Raw genomic sequence first — 23,162 nt, forward strand, 5'->3', positions numbered from 1 at the left:
ATGCAGAACATTTATTTTTATTGCTCATATTCAACCATATGGAGAAATGATACTGCTTACTTTTTACATGTAACATTTCGTGTCTTTCGAGCACGTTTATGAGAGAAGGAAGAAAGGCAGGTGGTAGAACAGAAGAGGTGAGCAGATCCTTTTCGTTGATAAGCTGTCTGTCCCTTCTGTAAAGGTTTTTTGCAGTTTGCACAAGTGATTTTAGCTGGTTTAGTAAGTTTTTGTTGGGCTGGAGGCTGGAAATTCTGATTAGGAAGTAAGGCCACTGGATATAAAGAATCCACCCCTGGCTGTTTCTGGTTACGGGGAAATGATGCTGACTGGGAGATCCAAGAATCTTAAAAATGAAAAACAGAAGAAAAAGTTATGGAATAAATAAAATTCACATCAGACAAGTATTTGAAATTTTCATTTAAGAATTTAAGAGGCAGCATATAAGCATGTGTTGAGGGTTGACAGCCTCAATGAACAATCTAGGATAACTATTCGCTTCATATTCCAAGGGAATGATATTTAATTGTGCCAACAATTCAATTAATCATGAATACTAGAATTGTGTAATGCTATAGCCATCAGTTATAAGTCAGACTTCCCAGGTTCAAACTAAGTTGTGGGCTGGGCACATAGTTCAGTATTAGAGCACTTGCCCAACATATTTGAAGCCTGAGATTCCACTCCAGTATGGCAAAACACAAAAATAAAAATGTATCTCCTTAATTTATAAGATTATGCAAATACATTAAGCTCATGTTTGTTCTTTTTAGCAATGGAGATTAAACCTAAGGGCAATAGATCACTGAGCCACATCCTCAGGTCTGTTTTTTTTTTTGTTTGTTTGTTTGTTTTGTTTTTTGAGACAGGGTCTAGATAAATTGCCAAGGAACAACTTGAACTTGTAATCCTCCTGCCTCAGTTCTGAGTTTATGGGAGTATAAGAGTATAATATCAGGCATGGCAGGGCTTTTTTTTTCAAAGTGGTCTGGGGATTGAATCCAGGATCTTATGCCCGCTGGGTGAACACTCTACCACTGAGCTATAACCTCAGCCCCCCATATTGTGGTTTCTCTGATATAAACTGCAATTACACTTAATTCATTGAACTATTATAAGGAATAAATGAGATAATGCATATAATAGTAAAGTGTTGTTTGGCACACTCAAAAAATGCCACTTTTATATACATTTATAGAAAATGGCAAAGGATATGCAAATGCAGAGATAGCTATAGTGAAGCATGACTACCCAGAAACCTTAAGAAATATGATAAGGCTATAAGTTTATCCATTTTCCTAGCCAACATTATGAAAAATTTAAAGCATACAGAAAAGTTGAAAACTTTTACAACTAACACCCATATACTCACCAAGTGGATTCAATACTACTTTATTGCCTATTCATTGCTCTAAAAATTAAGCCATCATTTTTGCATATTTCAAGAAAATTGAAGACATTGGTCTACTTTCCTTCAAAACACTTTAGATATAATACTTTAATGCAAATCTTTCTATAATTATTTCCTAGCTTTCATAGGCATTAATATAGGTTGTAGGTTACTCAGGAAAGATAGCTTTCCTAATCTTACATATATTGTATGTCACTGTTATTATTATTAATAATATATTACTATTAGCTTCAAAATGGTATAGGATTACATAGAGGTGAAATGCTTTAATATGTATATGAAGTCACTTAACAATCTTTTATTTTTTTCTTTTGTGGTGTTGGGGATCAAATCCAAGGCCTGAGCATGCTAGGCAAATACTCTACCACTGAACTACATCCCCAGCCTAGGAATCTTGTTTAACAGAGATTCTAACTTGGTAGATATGAAAAGGGACCAGAGATTCTGCATTTCTAATGAAAATTAGATGAAGCTTCAAAAAACAGGACCCTATGGTATAAAATTATTTTTTCATATCTATCTGTTTATATCCGTCCATTCATCCATCTTCCTAGGGGTGCTTTACCAGTAAACTACATCCTCAGTTCTTTTTGTGAATTTTTTATTTTGAGACAGCCTTACTGAACTTGTAATTCTTCTGCCTCACTGCTCACCAGCCTTTTGTGTAGGTTACAGTGGTACACGCCTGTAATTCCAGTGGCTCAGGAGGCTGAGGCAGGAGGATCAAGAATTAAAAGACAACCTTAGCAATTTAGCAAGGCCCCAAGCAACTTAGTGAGACCCTGTCTCAAAAAAAAAAAAAAAAAAAAAAAAAAGTAAAAACAGCAGGGGATGTTGCTCAGTGGTTAGCACTTGGGTTGAATTCCTGGTACCAAAAAGAAGCTTTTTGTTATTACAAAGAGGGGGCCATTGGTTTCCTCCAACTGTTCCAAGGGCCTCTTAACAACATTACTAGCACTAACAACCATACCTATATTCTTTCCTCAATTGCCACCTACTGTTTCTTATTTTGTCTTATTTTCATTTACAGATAAAACTAAACCAGAACAAGCAAGAAAAGAAAACGTGGTATATATATTCACAATGGAATATTACTCAGCATTAAAGAATGAAATGATGGCATTTTCCGGTAAATGGATGGAACTGGAGACTATCATGCTAACTGAAATAAGCCATTCCCAAAAAACCAAAGGCCAAATGTTTTCTCTGATTTGTGGATGCTAATCCAAAATAAGGGAGGCTGGGGAAGGGAATAACAGAAATCCATTGGATTAGACAAAAGGAAATGAAGGAAAGGGAGAGGAGAGGGAAATAGGAAAGATAGTAGAATTAATCAGTCATAACTTTCCTGGCCTTGTATTTGAATACACAACCAGGGTAACTCCACATCATGTACAACCACAAGAGTGGGATCCTAAATAGAATAAGTTATACTCTATGTATGTATAATCTGCCAAAATACATTCTACTGTCATGTATAACTAAAAAGAACAAATAAAAAAATTGCAAGTTTGATTTACAAAATAATTTTTTATGAAAGGTATTCCGATGCTAATGTATCGGGGTTACCAGCACCCCAAGATTCCTGCTTGGAGGTGTGAAAATAATAAATAAAGAACAAAAGAGGCAGAAAATAGTTTTCAAAGTAGAGGCCTGGCAAGTTTTCTAGCCCTGGCAGGGACTACAGGTGAACAAGGAAAAAGGCCCCAAATCTTTATTTAAGGGGAAATATATCAAAAGGTTTTAGTATGGCAGGCTTCTTGAGGAAAAAGATGAGGAAAGCAGGATAAGTATGAGAAAAACAAGTTGTTTGGGGCTAGGGAGGTTCCGCCCACCTTCCAAGGCTGCTTTTTAACCTAGGGCTATGAACTAAGGTAAGGTGTCAGCTTTAATTTGAGCAATCTGCAACTGGTGGATTCACACCAGGAGTTCTCAGAAAAGCACAGGACAACCACTCCCCACCCCCCACCTCGCCTCATGATTGCTCAAACAAACCCATAATTCATACACAGCCTCTAACAATAATGTTTTATTATAGGACCTGTTACTTGTTTAATCATATAATATTGATATTTAAGAGATTTCATGTTTTAAAATGTTTCATTGTTTTAAAAACCCTAAGATATTTAATTAAAATCTAAGAATCTAAAGTGCAGAAGCTAATTATTTTTTCTAGCATTGTATAAACTTGCACAACTATTATCTAGATAAATATACAGAATATTTCTAATATTCCAAAAGCTTTTCTTTTAGCTCTTGCCTATCAGTTACTCCCTTCACATTTAATAGGTCAAAGATTAACTTCTCTCTTTTTTTGTGTGTGTGGTGCTGAACACTGAACTCTGGGCTTCACACATACTACTAGACAAATGCTCTACCATTAAGCTATATCTCCAGACCTTAAACCCTCCCCCCAAGGGCCTAAGTTACCCAGACTGGCCTGGAACTTGCACTTCTCCTGCCTCAGGCTCCTAAGTACCCAGGATTACATGCCTACAACACCAAAAATTAGTTTTGTCTTATTTTAAATTTCACATACACAAAATCACATAGTTCGTATTTTTATGTTTAGTTTCCTTAGCTCTATATTTTATCAGTTAAGGCTCACCCCCACTGCATGCAGCAAGATATTCTTTCCCTTTTCTTTTTGCAACACAGAGATCAAACACAAGGCTTCATGCGTGCTAGGCAAATGCTTTTGCACTGAGTTACATCTTTATCCTTAAGATCATTCTTCTAATTATTGTTGACTATTCCTTGCATGACCAATATTACTGTATTATTATTCATTCTTGCTATTGATGAACATTTGATTTTTTTCCCATTTCTTACTATGATATTTGTATTTTTTTCCAACTTACTCATTTATTAATTTTAGGTACTCAGGATTGAACCCAGGGGCCCTTTAACATGGAGCTACATTACCAGTCCTTGTTATTTTTTATTTTGAGACAGGATCTCACTAAGTTGTTGAGGCTGGCCTCAAACTTGGGGCTGGGGCTATAGCCTGGTGGTAGAGCATTTGCTTTGCATGTGAGAAGCACTGGTCTTTAGCAATGCATATAAATAAATGAATAAAAAAATTCATTATGACAAAGACAACAATTTATAAAAACAAAATAAAACAAACTTGTGACCTTCCCACCTCAACTTCCTGAATAATAGGCATGTGCCACTGTGGCAGGCTGTATATGTCTTTTTTTTTTTTTTAATATGCAGTTTTTAAAAGGGCAGGGGTTATGGCTCAGCAGTAGAATGCTTGTCTAGCATGTGCAAGGCACTGGGTTTGAGCCTTAGCAGCACATAAAAATAAATAAATAAACAAATAAAGGTTTAAAATATATATATTTAAATATTTATATATATTTTTAGTTGTAGTTGGACAATACCTTTATTTTCTTTCTTTATTTTTTTATATGGTGCTGAGGATTGAACCCAGTGTATCACACTAGGCGAGTACTCTACCACTGAGGCACAACCCCAGCCCCTAAATATATTTTTTTAAACTTTATTTTTCATATGGTGCTAACCCAGTGCCTCACCCATGCTAGGCAAGTGCCCAACCACTGAGCTACAGCCCCAGTCCCTGTACATGTCTTTTTATAGTTTACTCTAACTGGAATTTGTAAAGGTGCTTGAATTTCTTTTTTTGTGGGGGTGGGAAGGTAAGTACTGGGGATTGAACAAGGAGCACTTGACCTCTCAGCCACATCCCCAGCCCTATTTTTTTTTTTATTTTCTTAGTTGTCAATGGACTTTATTTCATGCAGGGGTAAGGTACTTGAATTTTTAAGTTAACGTTTTTTTCACTTTAGAAAATTACCAGGGGCATGCGTGAGGCCCGAGTTACATCCTCAGCACCACATACAAAGATGTTGTGTCTGCTGAAAACTAAAAAATAAATATTAAAGATTCTCTCTCTCTCTTTTTTTTTTAAAGAGAGAGAGAGAGGAGAGAGAGAGATAGAGAGAGAGAATTTTTAATATTTATTTTTTAGTTCTCGGCGGACACAACATCTTTGTTGGTATGTGGTGCTGAGGATCGAACCCAGGCCGCACGCATGCCAGGCGAGCGCGCTACCGCTTGAGCCACATCCCCAGCCCTCTCTCTCTCTTAAAAAAAAAAAAAAAAAAAAAAAGAAAGAAAGAAAAGAAAAGAAAAAAGAAAATTACCTAATTGTATTTTTTTGGCTCCATCTATCCTCTTCTTTTTGGGACACTAATTACTTATTTTTTTAGTCAATTGTGATAGTCCTCTTACATTCTTTTCTGTGTTTTCTACCCTTTGGGTCTCAATAACCTTCAATGATACATCTTACAGTTCATTCATACTCTCTTTAGCTGTGTCCAATCCATAGTTTCTTTAAGAGGCATAGGAATTACCTAGATATCAGAAATGCGACTCCCTAGAATCAGTATCATGTACAAAATATTTATAATGTAATAAAAACATAATAATGATGGCAAGAGCAATTAAAAAAATTTGTTTTTTAAATGGTGGTACTGGGGACTGAACCCATTGGTACTCTACCAATAAACTATTATATTCTTAGTCCTTTTTTTTTCCAATTTGAGACAGGGCCTTGTTAAATTGCACCTGCTGACTCTGAACTTGCAATTCTCCTGCCTCAGCCTCTTGAGTAGCTGAGATTACATAAGCTTACCACCATGCCATGCCTCGCTTCTACTCTTAATTTATACTGTGGATTTTGATAACATATTCTTAACATATCCCTAATTATGAAAGGCTGGTAAGAAAAACAATATACACTAAGCAAAATTGTTATTGTTACTTTAAAAGAGTCAGCATTTAGGGCTGGGGATATAGCTTAGCTGGTAGAGTGCTTGCCTCCCATGCATAAGGCCCTGGGTTCAATCCCAAGCACCCCAAAAGAGTCAGCATTTATATGTTTATAATGCAATTCTGAAATCATTGAAAGTCACCAAATAGGTAATCTGGTTTTATATCACAGCCCATAGTCCCCAAATAATCTCATATTCACCTCCAAAAGACTTCTGAATTAGCCTAACTTGACAGTCCAGTGACACAGGACAAATGACAAAATCTTTTACTTGAAACATGTCTTTTTGCCAGGTGCAGTGGTTCACACCTGTAATCCCAGAAGCTTGGAAAGCTGAGACAGGAGGATCGAAATTTCAAGGCCAGCCTCAGCAACTTAGTGAGGCCCTAAGCAACTTAGTGAGACCCTGTCTCAAAATAAAGGACTGAGGATGTAGCACAATGGTAAATTTCCCCTTGTGTTAACCCCCACCCCCCATATCCCTAATAAACTTTTTCTTTCAACCAATCCTTAAGAACATAAATGAGGGCTGGGGTTGTGGCTCAATATTTGCCTAGTACATGCAAGGCCCTGGATTCCATCCTCAGCACCACATAAAAATGAATAAATAAAATAAAGGTATTGTGTCCAACTAAAACTAAAAAAATATTAAAATAAAACAAAAAACAAAAAAAAAAAAAACAAAAAAGAAAAACATAAATGAGACTCCTGACATCTTAAATCACAATTTAGGACTGATTCTTTGTGTTAGCATTTACAACTCTTAGAAAATTTACTGGAATTAAAAGAAGACATAATCACAAGTGTATCTTCCTTCTCATTACTGCATATTCATATTAATAATGTACTCTGGTTCATGCACAGCATCTGGAAACGATTGGATAGATATGCTGTTACATCATCTCATATTCAGTTGTCTAAAACTGAATGTATCATCTCACTCCATCCCCCACTAAATCACATTTCTTTTCCTGGTTCCTTACTCCACTCCCTACTTGCCTTCTCTTTTTTTCAGTACTAGGGTTGAACCCAGTTCGAGGATCTACCACTAAACTATACCCCAGGCCTTTTAATTTTATTTTTAGACAGGGTCTCGCTAAATTGCCACGGCTGGCTTCAAACTTATGATCCTCCTCCCTTGGCTTCCAAAGTAGATAGGATTACATTACATTACCATGCCTGTCTATTATTTTCTGTCTATTAGTTATACTGACATTGCCTTAGAAGTGACTTAATCTCAAAGAAAGCTTCAAATATTAACCATTATCTTCACCTAATAAACTTATGAACATTTTCTTTAGAATTATGAACATTTTCTTTAGAATTCTAAATTAAATCTTTGTTGTTGTTGTTGTTGTTGTTTTTAGCACCAGGGATTGAACCCAGGGGTGCTTAATCACTGAGCCACATCCCCAGCACTTTCTTTTTTTTTTTTTTTTAATTTTGAGACAGAGTCTCCCTAAGTTGCTTAGAACTTTGCTAAATTGCTATGGCTGGCTTGGAATTTGGGTTACTTCTGCCTCAGCCTCCCAAACTGCTGGGATTACAGCCACCATGCCTGCGGCTCTAGATTAAATCTTATTATTTCAAGGATACTGTTCTCTTAAGTTTTGTCTTCAAAAGTAGATCTTTACAGAACTCAGGAATGATGTAAGTTCAGTCCATACTTCATAGACAATAGAAATTGTCATATATCATAAATGACTACAGTTCAAGTGTAGTTATGGAAACTTTCTGCTTCACTTATTTATGGGTATCAAATGAATCATTTAGTGCTTTTACATTTTAAAAATCAATAATATTTCATGTAATGAGAAAATATTAGAAATACAAAATGAATTCCAGGTATGAATTAGTAAGATAAAGGGATGACAAGAACAAAATATAAATTTGGGGTCATAGCTCAGTGGTAGAGTGCTTGCCTAATGTGTTCGAGGTCCTGGGTTCAATCCCCAACATTTAAAAAAAAAATGACATTTTGTCTGCAAAATGTATTTCTAGAAACTTTTCAAGAAAAGAAAAATGGGGGCTGGGGATGTGGCTCAAGCAGTAGCGCGCTCGCCTGGCATGCGTGCGGCCCGGGTTCGATCCTCAGCACCACATACAAACAAAGATGTTGTGTTCGCCGAAAACTGAAAAATAAGTATTAAAAAAATTCTCTCTCTCTCTCTTTCTCTTTAAAAAAAAAAAAAAAGAAGAAAAATGCCACTGGTTCCGATGCTTAGGAGGCTGAGGCAGGAGGATTGAAAGTTCAAGGCTAGCTTCATAAACTTAGTGAGGCTCTAAGCAATTTAGTGAGACCCTATCTCAAAAATAGAAAGGGCTGGAGATATTGCTCAGTGGTTAAGTGCCCCTGGGTTCAATCACAAGTACCAAAAATAAATAAATAAATATCTAAACCTAAAAGATGTTCATGAAAAACCTGGTTTACAATTGCAAAGACTAGAAAATCTGCAAATAGCAAACTATTAAATAAATCTTAAACTTATGTTTGATACATGCTGATGAAATACTTGGATGAAACATGCCCAATGCTCCCCTGAGGAAGATAAGAACAAGATAAGGTTTTATTTTAATTAATTAACTTGTGGTACTAGGAATAAAACCCACAGCATATTTACATGCTAGGTAACTGCTTTACCACTGAGCTATATCCCCAGCCAGAGGATTCAAAGTTCAAGGCCAGCATGGACAAATCCGAGAGACCCTGTCTTTAAAAAAAAAAAAAAAAAAGAGCAGGGGATACAGCTTAGTAGTAGAGTGTCTTGAGGCCCTGAGTCCAATCCCCCATTCCTGTTCCCCCAAATGAAAAAAAAATAAAAATAAAAAAATCCAATTCATTAATCACATAGCTATTCTGTATCATCTCATCTCAGCATAAATCCAAGAGATCATGAATTAACAACCATACTTGTAACATTCTGGAAACTCCCAGGACTTAAGACTCCCCTCCAGGAATCAGGGACAAAGGCCAATCAAAACCCCCTCATCCCCTAGTGCTAGTGATTGAACCTAGGACCTTGTACATCTTATATGCAGTTAAGCAAGCTTTCTACCTCTCAGTACAACCCCAGCCTCAAATTCTCCATTACACAATAGATATCTGTTATGACACAGTAAAAATTACTTGTCTCTTTTAAAAACAAAAAATAAGCAGTTGCACATTTGATGTACTGAAAGTAAACTAAACCATTTTCATGGAATTACTACTGACTTGGAATGATAAACTATGGCTATTGGGAAATACTTTTTAAGAGAGAGAGAGAGAGAGAATTTAAAAATTTTTTTTTTTTAGTTTTCGGTGGGCACAACATCTTTGTATGTGGTGCTGAGAATGGAACCTGGGCCGCACGCATGCCAGGCGAGCTCGCTACCACTTGAGCCACATCCCCAGCCCATACTTTTTGTTTTTGTTGTTTGGGTACTTGGGATTAAACTCAGAGGCACTTTACCACTCAGTCACATTCCAGCCCTCCCCAAACTTTTTTTCCTGAGACAGGGTCTTACTAAGTTGCTGAGGCTGGCCTTCAACTTGTGATCCTCCAGCCTCCATCTCCTGAGTAGTGGGGATTACCTGAGTGTGCCAGAGTGCCTGGCAGGAAACCTTTTCTTAAAATGAATGAAATGAATCTTTCACGTCAAGAAAACTGACAGTATTTGTTAATGATGAAAAAATTTGAGTTTTTAAGTGAAAATCGGCATTTTTGAAAACTTCTTCCACTGAGATTTTGACAAGGTTTCTGAACTGTCAACATTTAAAACGATCCTGTGCAACTCAGTGAACCATTGTGTTCCAAATAACCAATACACTAAATCATACAAAGGTGGGTTTCAAGATAATAGAGTATAAAGCAAGTTCTCTACCATTGAGTCACATCCCCAGTTCCAAGATTCCACTTTTTAAGAACCTTTAAAAACTACTAATTGTCTAGTATAGATGCTATATCAAAAGAAAACTATGTATAACTCTCTAATGCCGCAGTCTGGCTGGGCACAAAATCACGAGCCACTTAAGCAGGAACAAACTTTATTTCCAAAACTCCCGCAAATGCCACGCACATGGCCTTCTCCCGGACACACTCCACCAACAGGAAATCCCTCCTCCGGAATTCCCTCCTACCGCACTTCCCCAACCAATGGGAACTCTCCTGGAGTCCTGGGAGAGCTCCAAAGTAGCAGGCCTAGGCAGACAGCAGGGGTCTAATCTCCAATTGAAAGAGCATCTTAACATAATCATTATCATCTCAATGGCTTGCTGGGGTCACCTTTCAACCAAAAATGCCATGCATCATTCCTACTTGGCTAAGGCTCTCAGTACTCTTCAAAGACTAAAACTAGTCCTTTCTCCAACCAGGTTTTTTTCTTTTGAGGTTTAAAGATTGAAACCAGGTGCTTAACCATGAGGCCCTTTTTATTTTGAGATAAGATCTTGCTAAATTGAATCCAGGTGCTTAACCATCTCTAGCCCTTTTTATTTTGAGATAAGATCTTGCTAAATTACTCAGGCTGACCTCAAACTTGAGATTCTCATGCCTCAGCCTCCAGAGTTGCTGGGATTACAGGTGTGCGCCACCATGCCTACTCTACTCTTAATTTTTTTGCATTGTCTCACACATGAGCTTTTGGGGGACACCTCATATATAAACCATATAACAAATACTCTATGGAAATAATTAAAAATTATAAATGATAATTTACTTAAGTGTATTGTTTCAAAAGTGAAAATTGAGAAACTAAATATAAATGCTAAAAAAAAAAAAAGAAAGTAGGGGAATATGTACCTCAGACAAAAGAATAGTCTGTGACCACTAACAATTGTATTTATATATTTTAAAAGACACAAAATACTACAATTTAGATTGAGTATACCAATGTGATATAAAACTATCCATGATATACTCTAAATTATATATATTTTTTAAAAATCACAGAAGTCTGAAAGTACACAAACCAGAAACTTAACAGAGATCACTTCTAGATGTTGGAATAAGAAGACAGATATGTCTTTATTTCTAACCATGATTTCTTCCAAATATTCTGTAATAATCACATAGTATTCTCATAACAGAGGAAAAGATTAAAAATACAAAGAAAAAACTGGCATTCCAGTAAAGCAGTAACAGAATTAGGTTCTTAGGTTCTGGTTTCTTTTCAGTTATTTTTTAAAAAATTCAACAGGCTAAAAGGCATTAAAATGATAAAAAAAATCCATTACCAATCCTGCCACCCCCAAACCCCATTTAAGTCATAGAAAAGCCACAAAAAGGAATTGCTAATATTTAAAATAACTTGCTGTATCTATCAAAAAAAGACTCTACACATAAAAGATTTTAAAATAAATTTCTCTAAAACATTCCAACTTTTAAAATCAAGCAACTAATAAAATGGTGATTTAAAAACTAAAGTAATAGACAACCAGCCCCAAAGTAAATAATTAAAAAGCAAAAACTAAAACATCAAGTTATATATTTACAAATTAAAATTTGATATTACATATTATTTTGTTCACTATCCATCTTTTTATTCTACAATATTTATTTATTTGTTTATTTATTATTTCTGCTACTGGGGACTAAACCTTGGGCCTTAAATATATTAAGCACATGGTTTATTAAGGTACAGCCTCAACCCTACAATCTTCATATTAAAATAAACAAGGGTAGTAGTAGTTATGAAGGTTTTCAATTAAAACACTTTAGATGTAAATCACATTGGGTAAAATAAGATTAACTTCCTAAAATTTCAGAGACCAAGTAGACTGTACAGTTTTATTATGTAAAATATACTGTTTTTTTTTTTTTTTTTTTGCGGGGGGTGTACTGGGGATTAAACTCAGGGGCACTCAACCACCAAGCCACACTCCCAACTCTATTTTGTACTTTAGAGACACTTAGCACCTTGCCATTGCTGAGGCTGGCTTTGAACTCATGATCTTCCTCCCTCAGTCTCCTGAGACACTGGGATTACAGGAGTGTGCTACTGCACCTGGCAATATACTGCCTTAATATTAAAGCCAAGAGAAATATTTCATACAGAATGTAAATAGATATAAATAAGCATTAAATATAGCTAAAAGTTTATTCATTTGATGTAGAAGGTAAATAATATCACCTACTGCTTACCAGGATTATGATGAGTTGGAAATCCTCCATTCTGAAATACATCTACTGCCACATTCATTCTACCAGGATTAAAAGGTCTTACTCCAGTCTTGGTCTGTGAAGTTAAAGATGGGGTGTATGTTTGTATATTAACACCAAAATTACTTGACTGAAGTCCTTTAGCGATATCTCCCAAGTTGGTATTCTACAGTGATGTTATATGTGTAATCATTAAGTTCATATCTCGCCCAGCATTACACTGTTTCTAAGGTTGTAATATTAGTAAATGTATCTCAGAGTCGATTCTGTTGTGATAACACTATAACCCATTCCTGCATTTACCTTACTTCTTGAAAGACTTGAAGTGGAGAAATCCAAATCTTTGGTTTTATTTTTAGTTGCAGGAAGTCCCCACTCAGTAAAATTGGAAGAATTTTTCTCCTCTCCTCCATTTGTTTCTATGTCCTCTTCATCATCAATAACAATTGTTTCACACATACTTCCCTTCTGAGAAGCCAAATCTTTTGAAGGCAGCAGGAACATGGAATGATTTCCTTGTGGTTTTTCATGTTTTGATGATGCCAATATAAAATTTCTTTGATCGACTATTGTAGAAATTGAAGGAGGTTGTACAGATTCAATAAACACAACATCATCATCATCTTCAACTGATGAGTTTCTAGATCTATTTACTAAAGGACTAACTGGATCACCATGTACATTTTCTATGTCCATGAGTTTAGCTGCCATGGCCGTACTCCCTAACAAAGCAGGAATCTGGTTGGTCAATTCTAATCCTCCCACTGAAAAATCATCCATGCCAAAGAACCTGTAGAAGACAGACAAAAGAAAAAAAAAATCCTATTACCTTTTTTTTGCATTAAAATATATGAATTATTACCTCAACTTTTAGAGAAAAAACAAATACTCATTCCAATTTTTCCTCTCCTGTTTTAAAAAAAAAAAAGATTGGTTAAGAGTTTGATGGAGGGCTGGGGATGTGGCTCAAGGGTAGCGTGCTCGCCTGGCATGTGCGGCCCGGGTTCGATCCTCAGCACCACATACAAAGATGTTGTATCCGCCGAAAACTAAAAAAATAAATATAAAGAGTTTGATGGAAATTAATTCTATAACTTTAGGTCTTTTAAAAAATATCTCTTGGGCTGGGGTTGTGGCTCAGCGGTAGAGCACTCACCTTGCACGAGACCCTGAGTTGGATCCTCAGCAGCACATAAAAATAAATAAATGAAATAAAGGTATTGTGTCCATCTACAATTAAAAAATAAATATCTATAAATAAATAAATGGGATATAGTTCAGTTGGTAGAGTGCTTGCCTAGCATGCACAAGGCCATGAGTTCAATCCCCAGCACTAACCAAAAAAAAAAGACCCACATACATACACATATATATGTGTATGTTTTATGTGTGTGTGTGTGTGTGTGTGTGTGTGTAAGATATTGTGTCTATTTACAATTAAAAGATATTTAAAATAATCTACTCAATTATAGTATTCACTTAAAGCTATTCATCATGATGATAGGTATAATTTAGGTAAACCTAGCTATTAGCTCACAAGTTCTTTTCTTCTCTTTTTTTGGGGATACTGGAGATCGAACCCAGACTTTCATGCATGCTAGACAGGCACTGTACCACAGTAATATACATCCCTAGCCCTAGGCCACAAATTCTTTCTTTTTATTTATTTGGTGGTGCTGGGGAACCCAGGGCCTTGTGCATGCAAGGCAAGTGCTCTACCAACTGAGCTACATCCCCAGCCCCCCAAAATTCTTAACTATTCTTGTTATATTCAACAAATATTTTTGTGTTACTATTACATAATAAACTATGATGATGAAGGAAAAAAATCCAGCAGACAATAGTTAAAGAATCCACAAAAATGAGTAACTGCTCTTAAGCAGTTAGGAAAAGAAGATGTGAAATTAACCATATATAAAAATCATTTACATCTTTTTTTTTTTAAGAGAGAGTGATTGTGAGAGAGAGAGAGAGAGAGAGAGAGAGAGAGAGAGACAGACAGAGAGAATTTTTAATATTTATTTTTTAGTTATCGGCGGACACAACATCTTTGTATGTGGTGCTGAGGATCGAAACCAGGCCGCACGCATGCCAGGCGAGTGAGCTACCACCTGAGCCACATCCCTAGCCCTCATTTACATCTTAATGACAAGGGGCAAAAATAAGTATAACTGGAATGTATATAAGTATGTATCAATGACAGACAGTAAGTCAAAGTAGCTTATAGATTGTTAACCTCAATTTTCTGAGAGTAGAAACTCAAAAGAGTGAAAGCAGGTAGAACTATACAGGTATTCAATAATTAGGAAAACTCACTTCACAAGGCAGTATTATTCCATTTAAATGCCTTGTATTGGAATATGATAACATTTTCATTCTAAAATTTTCTTAATTTTAGTTGATAAGTTACAGTCAATCACGTAATAAGTACTATTTATTCTTAATAAGTGTTACACCATTAAATATATTATCTCAGTTAACACTTCCCTTAGTGAGGTAGGAACTATTATTTTTTTTGATAAGCAAACTAAGAATCAGAAGACCTGGCCCAAGTCTTCATGGCTAAAAAAAGTAATCAGGGTTCAAATTCAAGAAATCTAACTGTAAAACCTATTTCATAGCCACCATATTATAAGCAATTAATGTAAAAACAATGTTTAAGTATTACTTATCTTTTTAAGATGAGCAAATTTTGGCTGGAAGTTTATTTTATTTTAAGTTGTAGGACACAATACCTTTATTTTATTTATTTATGTGGTGCTGAGGATTGAACCCAATGCCCTCGGCATGCAAGGCAAGCACACTACCAATGAGCCACAATGCCAGCCCCTTGGTTGGGAGTTTAATTCAAAACACAGAACACTTACCTACATGCTTGAGGCCCAGGGTTCAATCCCCAGCACCAACCCCACCCCAGGTATATAAGCACTAGCACTCTCAAACATAAACTAGCATTCTGCTTGTGCACACACAAGATGATTCAATTCATTACAATAATAAAATCAAGATTAAAATAAAGCAGTTGGGGAGAGTGCCACAGTGCAAGCCTATAATCCCAGCAGCTTGGGAGGCTGAGGCAGGAGGATTCCAAGTTCAAAGCCAGTCTCAGCAATTTATCGAGATCCTTCTTAAAATAAAAAATAGAAAATGGGCTGCGGAGGTGGCTCAGTGGTTAAGTGCTGCTGGGTTCAATCCCTAATATCCCAAAATAAATAAGATAAAGCAAAGAAGTAACTGCTAGGAGTATAGGTCAATGGTAAAGTGCCTATGTCAGGTCCTGGGTTTGATGCCCAGCAGTACCAAAAAAAAAAAAAAAAAAAAAAAAAGAGAGAGAGAGAAAGAGACAAACAAATAAACAAATATAAATAATCAGTTTAAAAGTTTGTAAAAGAGGGGTTGGGGTTCTAGCTTAGTGGTAGAGCGTTTGCCTTGCATGCGTGAAGCACTGGGTTCGATCCTCAGTACCACATAAAAACAAATAAATAAACTAAAGGTATTGTGTCCATCTAAGAATTATTTTTTTAAAAAGTCTGTAAAACAAACAAAAACTGAAATCACAGTTAATATTCATCCATTAAGCTTATTGGGAGGTTAATTTTCAAGGAAAGAGATTATAATTATATTAACTATATAAACTTAAAAAGGTGGTAAATACATCAATTCTGTCTGACCTTTTATATTTGAATAAACTTATCCTTCTGGAAAAGGGCTGTATCAACTTCATGGTATCCTATTTTGGTTGTTAGGCCCTATTTTCCTCTTCTCACAGAACAAAAAACTAGAAAGGGCATTCTTTTTAATTTACTTTGCTAAGATATCATCCACACATCTTAAAATTCACTCACTTATAGTATATAATGTTTGTTTGTTTTTTATGTTCACAGAATTGTGCAACCATCACAGCAATCAATTTTAGAGAATTCATCACACAAGAAAGAAACTCTATAACCATTGTCCTCTTTCTCCCAGCCCCAATCACTTAATCTACTTTGTGTCTCTATATATTTGCCTATTAGAAAGAGCACTCTTTAATCTTCAGCTTGCTACAGTCATACAGCTCTGAAAAACTAAAAATTGGTGGTTAGTATTACACCTAGTTTTAAATTAGTCTTGGGGTCAGTGCGGGTAGCTCAGCAGTAGAGTGCATGCTTAGCATGCTAAAGGTTCAGTACCACATTTACAACATGTTCTTCTTCAGCATCTCTGTAGACTCATCATTTCCTAACACATTTTATCAATATAAAAAAGTTCAACTCCAAAGCCAGCTTCATATAAGCGAGTATATATGCCATAATCATTCTCATTTAAAATCAGAACTGAGGATATAGCTCAGTTGGTAGAGTGTTTGCCTAGCATGCACAAGGCTCTGGGTTCAATCCCCAGCACCACCAAAAAGAAAACAAAACCCACAGACATTATGTTTTTATTAAAAAAAAAAAAAACCCATAAAATCAGTAATAAAGTACCATGATTCTGAAGGTTACTAACAAATGCAACAAGTTATGAGAAAGAAGAATCAAATGAAACACCACTACAAAGAGCAAGAGAATTATTACAGTGCCTAGGTATAAAATTACTATCTAGAAATCAATAGCCTGATAGGGATTAAGATGGTGGGATGATAATACAACTAACTTCACTGCCTTCCAAAACCCCCCAAACAGTAAAGATCCTACCCACAAGGAAATAAAGAACAAGAAACCAAAGCAATGAAATCTTACAACCTAAAGAGAAAAGGAATAACTGGTTAATTAAGCTGGTCTGACACAAACTCTTAAATATATGTTGGAAAAAAGCTGAGATCATCCTGATTTATACTACAGTTATCAAAGGTCAGATGGGCTAGGATTGTGGCTTAGTGGTAGAACACTTGCCTAGCATGTGTGAGACACTGGGTTCGATTCTCAGCACCACATATAAATTTTTAAAAATCTTAAAAAAAAAAAGTCTTAGAAACTTGTTGTATCAGATTTCCCTGGAAAAGCGTGGGTAAAAGGCTAAAATAAAAAAGCTGGGAGATAGTCCTAGACACTTCCCACTTCCCTCTCATTATGTTGAGAGTGACAACCCTTTTCCCTCTTAGCAAAAGTTCTCAAATTCAGTTCTTTGGTGAGAATAGAACGTAAGATATTCAAGGTGCACCAAACAAAACAAATGCATATGAAATACTCCCTCTCCCATATGATTCTCAGAAAACTCACATCCAGACTTCTATATTCTAGGAAGTAGGCTCTTCTCTGGAAGACTTCTTTCTCAGACTCTTCCCTGTGGATTTAAGAACAGTAAAAAGCAAAGATCTAAATATGACCTATGTAGTTCCCTATCAACTGGCAAAAATTTTATCCTACACCAAAGCTCTAAATTTAAAGTCCTGCCCTCATGCCTGCAGTCTGGCTAGGCACAATTCAGGAGCCACTTGTCAAGCAGGAACAAACTTTATTTTTAGCATGCATGAGGCACCACCCAGCTCTCCAGGAATTCCAGGAGAGCCCAACTGCCACCTTGGCACTCAGCACTCAACCGGAACTCTTAGGTCATTTTTAAATTTTCCCTGCTCTTGAGGCAGATTGGCTGGGTCATGTGGGCGGAGCCAAAAGAGTCCCCCAATGAGCAGCTCCATGGTCTGAAAGGGCGGAAACATCCCAATGAGCTGTCATGGCAGAGGAGCCAATTAGCTGAGCGGGTGGAGCCCGGACCCTCTATCTTGCCTCCTTGGAGTGGTTTGTCCTTGCTCCGCCACCAGGTCGGCTCTAGCCTCAGCCCGCAAGAGGAGGCGTGGTGGGCAGCATGGATCCCTGGGCCGCTGGCACCAGGCACCCAGACCAGGCGAGATGACCGCAGCTGGGGCTGCTGAGGGAGGTGGAGATGGGGTGGGCCACCTCGAGGGAAGGAGGGGACATGGAGGAGAACGCGGTGGGGGGATGGGTGGCGGCCTCAACACCCTCAACACCCTCACCTCTCACTCTTCCAATTGGCTTTGTAGTCCACAAAAATTTTTTTTTCTTGGTATTGGGGATTGAACACTTAACCACGGAGCCCCATCCCCCCCCCGCTTTTTTTTAAATTAAAAAAAAATTTTGTAAGTTGTAGATGAATACAACATCTTTCTTTAAGTTTATTTTCAATGTGATGCCGAGGATCGAACCCAGTGCCTTATGCATGCTAGGCAAGCACTCTACCATTGAGCCACAACCCCGGCACCCCCCAGTCCCACCACTACTTTTGAGACGGTCTTGCTAAGTTGCTTAGTGCCTAACTGAATTGCTGAGGATGGCTTTGAACTTGTGATCCTCCTGCCTCAGTTTCTCAAATTGCTGGGATTACACAAATGAACCACCATGTCTGGGTTGTAGTTCACATTTTTTTTTTAAGTTATAGGTAGACACAATATCTTTATTTTATTATTATGTGGTAACTAAGGATCAAACCCAGCGCCCCATACACACTGGGTAAGCACTCTACCTCTGAGCCACAACCCCAGCCCCAAGAATTCTTAATCATAAGTAGGCTAGCCAAGAATTAGAAGCATTTGGCCTGGGGCTCGGTGGTAGAGAATGTTTGCCTTGCATGTGAGGCACTGGGTTCAATTCTGAGCATCACATATAAATAAATGAAGAAAATAAAGGTCCATCAACATCTAAAAATATATTTTAAAAAATAAGTATTTCAGCCATAAAGAAGAATGAAATTGTGGCAACTGCCAATAAAGACTATCATGGGGGCCTGGGGATGTGGCTCAAGCGGTGGCCCACTCGCCTGCCGTGTGTGCGGCCCGGGTTCGATCCTCAGCACCACATACAAAGATGTTGTGTCCACCGAAAACTAAGAAATAAATATTGAAAAATTCTCTCTCTCTCTCTCCTCTCTCTTAAAAAAAAAAAAAAAACTCCATGTATATATAATATGTCAAAATACATTCTATTGTCATGTATGATTAAAAAGAACAACTACAACAAAAAATAAACACAGAAATGAAACAAAAAAGAATTAAAAGTATTGGGGAAAGCCTCTAATGTGAAATAAGATAAGGAGGAAAAACAAACATGACAGTGCAGAAAAAAGAAAATGAAAAACCACATAACTATCATTAGTACTCTAGATGGATAAGGGATGAGCAAACATCATTAAAAATTTTACATTTCTAATTTTTAAAAATGCCAGGAATTAAACACTTAGTAACAGAATAAACTCAATAAAAGGATTGAAAGATATAACTGAGGAAATCTCAGGAAAAAAAGAGGACACAAATTCTATATACTTACAAGGTTAGGCAGTAGCTCAGGGGTCCAGCACATGCTTAGCGCCTGCCCATGTGCATGCACACATATAGAATCGTAGGCTGGCTTGGTGGCACATGCTTGTAATCCCAACTACTCAGGCTAAGGCAGGAAGGTTCAAGGATAGCCTGGGCAACTAAGCAAGATCCTGTCTCAAAATTTAAAAAAATAAAGAGGGCTGGGGATGTAGGTAGGTGATAGCATGCTTGCCTAGGGTTAGGGTTAGGGTTCAATTACCAGAAGGAAAAATAAAAAGCTATCATTAATTACCATTAACTAAACACATGTGTGTTTATGTATGTGTCCCATAATTTATGGCCCAAGAATTTTACAATCTTCATAACAATCTTGGGAAGATACTTACTTTATTCATTTGTAAAATGTACCTAATAAAGACTCACAGAATAACTCACTTGCCAAAGTAAGAGAGCAGAGATTTGAACCTTACTCTGGCTGGCACAAAAAGCAAATCCTCTGCACAACAGCATGGCGTAAATACCTGATGACTTCTGAGAAAAATAGCCTAAGTGCTAATAACTGAGTCAGTGACATATTACCTGGCCAATCTTTTTCTTTTTAGTTCTCATTAATTTCCTTTTTCTACAATATCCATCATAGCTCTAGAACCACACCCCACATCTCATCATCTCACCAAACGTCTATGGAATCTCCAATGTTACCACTCTAAGAATCCTGTGAAAATTATCCACTTGAAGTAATTTCTGTTCCTAAAAGCTAGACACAAAACTCTATATCCTAACATTGTGTCCTTAAAGAGGTATGGTTTAGAAGTACTGTGTAAGAAGTTAAACGTAGGGCTGTGAATATAGGTCAGCTATAAGCACGTGTAAGGAAGGCCTTCGCCTCAATTTTCATGAAAGAAAAAAAAATAACAGAAAGAAAAAAGAAAGAAGGATAAAACAACTGCAATAAGTTTAACTTTGCAGCCAGGCCCAGGAGTTGGGAGCCTGAGAAAGGAGGCCAAGTTCAAGGACAACCTCAACAATTTAGCAAGGCCCAAACCAACCCACTGAGAGGGCCTTAACCAACTCAATGAGATACTGTCTCAAAATATAAAAAAAGACAAAAAAGGCGGGAGATGTAACTCAGTGGTTAAGACTCCAGTAACAAAACAAAACAAAACAATTTTAGTTTGCAGGGAGCAACTCCAGAAAAGAAAAGGCTGTAATACTACTACGAAAGCATGGAGAAAAGTGAATCACAAAGTTCTTGTGCTGAACAATAGAAAAATGATCAGTGTTGAAAGGATAAAATGCAGCAGACCTAAGACACAACAGAATCCCACATGATAAAAATAGGAGTTTTTTTTTTTTAATCATCATTGGTGTTAAAATCATTAACTGAATAGATGATGGAAAATGGAGCATCTGCATTGTATCACAAGGAACACATAGTACTTTCTGGTAACAAAGAAAAAGCCCATTAACCATAATGAAGGGACAAGGCAATCACTGCTAATTTAGTAGTAAATGCTACAACTAGATTATGAATTTCCTGATGTGATGCAGCTGGAGTACTGTCAAGGTATATAAATCATCTGGATGTGGTGGCACAGGTCTGTAATCCCAGCAGCTTGGGAGGCCAAGGCAGGAGGGTTGCAAGTTCAAAGTCAGCCTCAGCAACCTAGCAAGGCCCTAGGCAACTCAGGGAGACCCTGTCACTAAACGGAAAAAAAAAAAAAAAATACAAAAAAGGGCTCAGTGGTTAAGCACCCATGAGTTCAATCCCAGGTACCAAAAAAACCAAACAAAAACAAAACAACAACAACAAAGAAACAAATATACATAGATATAGATATAAATCAATCTTCCTCAAATATAATACAAGCAATAGTTTTTTCTTTTAATGTTTTATTTTTAATTATTTAAAAATCCAGAAAGAAAAAAAATCTATCCATTGGAAAGGACGACAAAAATGTTAAATGCATTCTATAAAATGGAACAAACAGTCCTATTTTGGAACCCCCTGAGAGAGTAGCAGTTGTGTAAATGCCAGCAGTCACTCCAGTGCTTTCCCGGAGGTTATCCTTGCTTGGCTCTGGGGACAGAGGCCACTCAAAATAATTACTCTTTGCCTTCAAGATAACAGAGAGGTAATCTCACAGGAACAACCTACTATTTCACTAAATATATTAAACAAGAAAATGGGATAAAATGACTCACAATAGAGATAATTTCTGTATTAATTTCTGCCAAAGCTTCACCAAATTGCCCTGAAGGTGATTCCGGGTCCTAGAGTAGAGGAGATAAAAAATGATTTACAACCAAACTGTGTGGTGCCACCAACTCCTCAACACAAGAGGATGTAAAGGGATAGGTCATGAAGTTACTGCGCGGTTCTGACAGCCCCACACGTTGTTGAAAAACTCAAAGAAAACCAAAACCACAACATAGAGACAAAGCTAAACCTGTTTCTTCAAATTACAGAATTCGGGGTGGGGTTGGGTGAGCTGAGCTAAGGGCACCAGGTCAGCTCCTAGGAAGAGAGGGGGCAGGGCAAACGTTGATTCAGCGCCAGCAAGGGATTCGTATTCCCTCCAAAATTTGCCCACCCAACTTCATCCCTGACACTCCCAATACGCAGAGGGAAGCTCACGTCACCGTTGAGCAGCATTTGCGGCAAGTAGTGGCCCTGGACCCGAGGTTTGTCTGCGGGCAGTTGGCGACTGGCTCCAGGTCCGCCATTAGGAACTCGCCCAAGAAGCCTCGCAGCGCCGGGCAAGAAAAGAGCGAAGAAGGAGAACCGGTGGGACAAAAGCAACAATCCTAGTCCCGAAAAACCTGGGGGACGTAGGCTCCAACGACAGGTTAGGAGGGCAGACTCGAGAACAGCAAAGCCGGCCGGGGTTCCCCCGCAGAAAATAAAGAAAAATACCCCGAGACCTCCCAGCCCACCCCTGGCTACTACTGCCTCACTCGGCTCGCTCGGCCGCCACCGCACTCACGCAGCCCTCGGGCGGCACCTAAGGTGCCTGTGACAGGAGCGCCGCCCCAAAGAGCTGCTGAGGCCCCGACGCGGTAGCGGCTACAGAGGCCGCACCAAAGGGTATCAAGCCCAAAACGCTGGGACGCTCAGGAGACTGCCCTCACCCTTCTCCGCCTCCTCCTTAGGAGGCTGCGTCGCTTCTAGCCACCCCCACTCTCCACGGCCCTCAAAGCGGGGATAAGCCTCGCGGGTTCTGGCTACGGCTCCGCGGAATGAAATCTCCCCTCCCCTGACCCACCCCCTTCGGCAACACGTACTTACAGATTCTAGTCGCGGCTTTAGCGCTGGTAATAAGAAGGCGGAGGCGCAATGCGAACGAACCCCCATATGCTCCGCCCTCCGCATGCTCATTGGCTGCGGCCGGAGACGAGCCTGGGTGCCTCGGGCACGCTCATTGGTTACACTGGCCTTCCTTCAGGACACCCCTCGTGGGGAGGTCCGAACGACTGTCCCTCAGTTGCGGGACACACCTCCTGCTCTGCCGTTCCATTCCCCCACCAATGGTCTTCCGCGGCTCCCGCCGCGTC

At 38.0% G+C, this 23,162-nt stretch overlaps 1 protein-coding gene and 1 non-coding gene across 7 annotated transcripts in view; one reads left to right on the top strand and one right to left on the bottom strand.

Annotated features, from left to right (window-relative positions):
* Positions 1-22,969, bottom strand: part of Zmym5 (zinc finger MYM-type containing 5) — a 37,859-nt gene extending 14,890 nt beyond the window's left edge. The window contains exons 1-6 of one of the 6 annotated variants that reach the window (XM_026394953.2): positions 22,897-22,969; positions 21,813-21,881; positions 17,554-17,617; positions 12,656-13,142; positions 12,335-12,428; positions 61-346 (exon numbers count right to left, since the gene is read on the bottom strand). In XM_026394953.2, the coding sequence (XP_026250738.1) occupies positions 61-346; positions 12,335-12,428; positions 12,656-13,142; positions 17,554-17,555 (869 nt within the window). In that variant the 5' untranslated portion in view covers positions 17,556-17,617; positions 21,813-21,881; positions 22,897-22,969. The other 5 variants (XM_026394954.2, XM_026394952.2, XM_026394951.2 and 2 more) reach the window with 5 other exon arrangements.
* Positions 16,673-16,743, top strand: Trnaa-agc (transfer RNA alanine (anticodon AGC)). The gene has a single exon. It is a non-coding gene; the product is annotated as a tRNA-Ala (tRNA).
* Positions 22,970-23,162: the final 193 nt, after the last annotated feature.

This window comes from Urocitellus parryii, chromosome 2 (genome assembly GCF_045843805.1).
Source record: "Urocitellus parryii isolate mUroPar1 chromosome 2, mUroPar1.hap1, whole genome shotgun sequence".
NCBI lineage: Eukaryota > Metazoa > Chordata > Mammalia > Rodentia > Sciuridae > Urocitellus > Urocitellus parryii.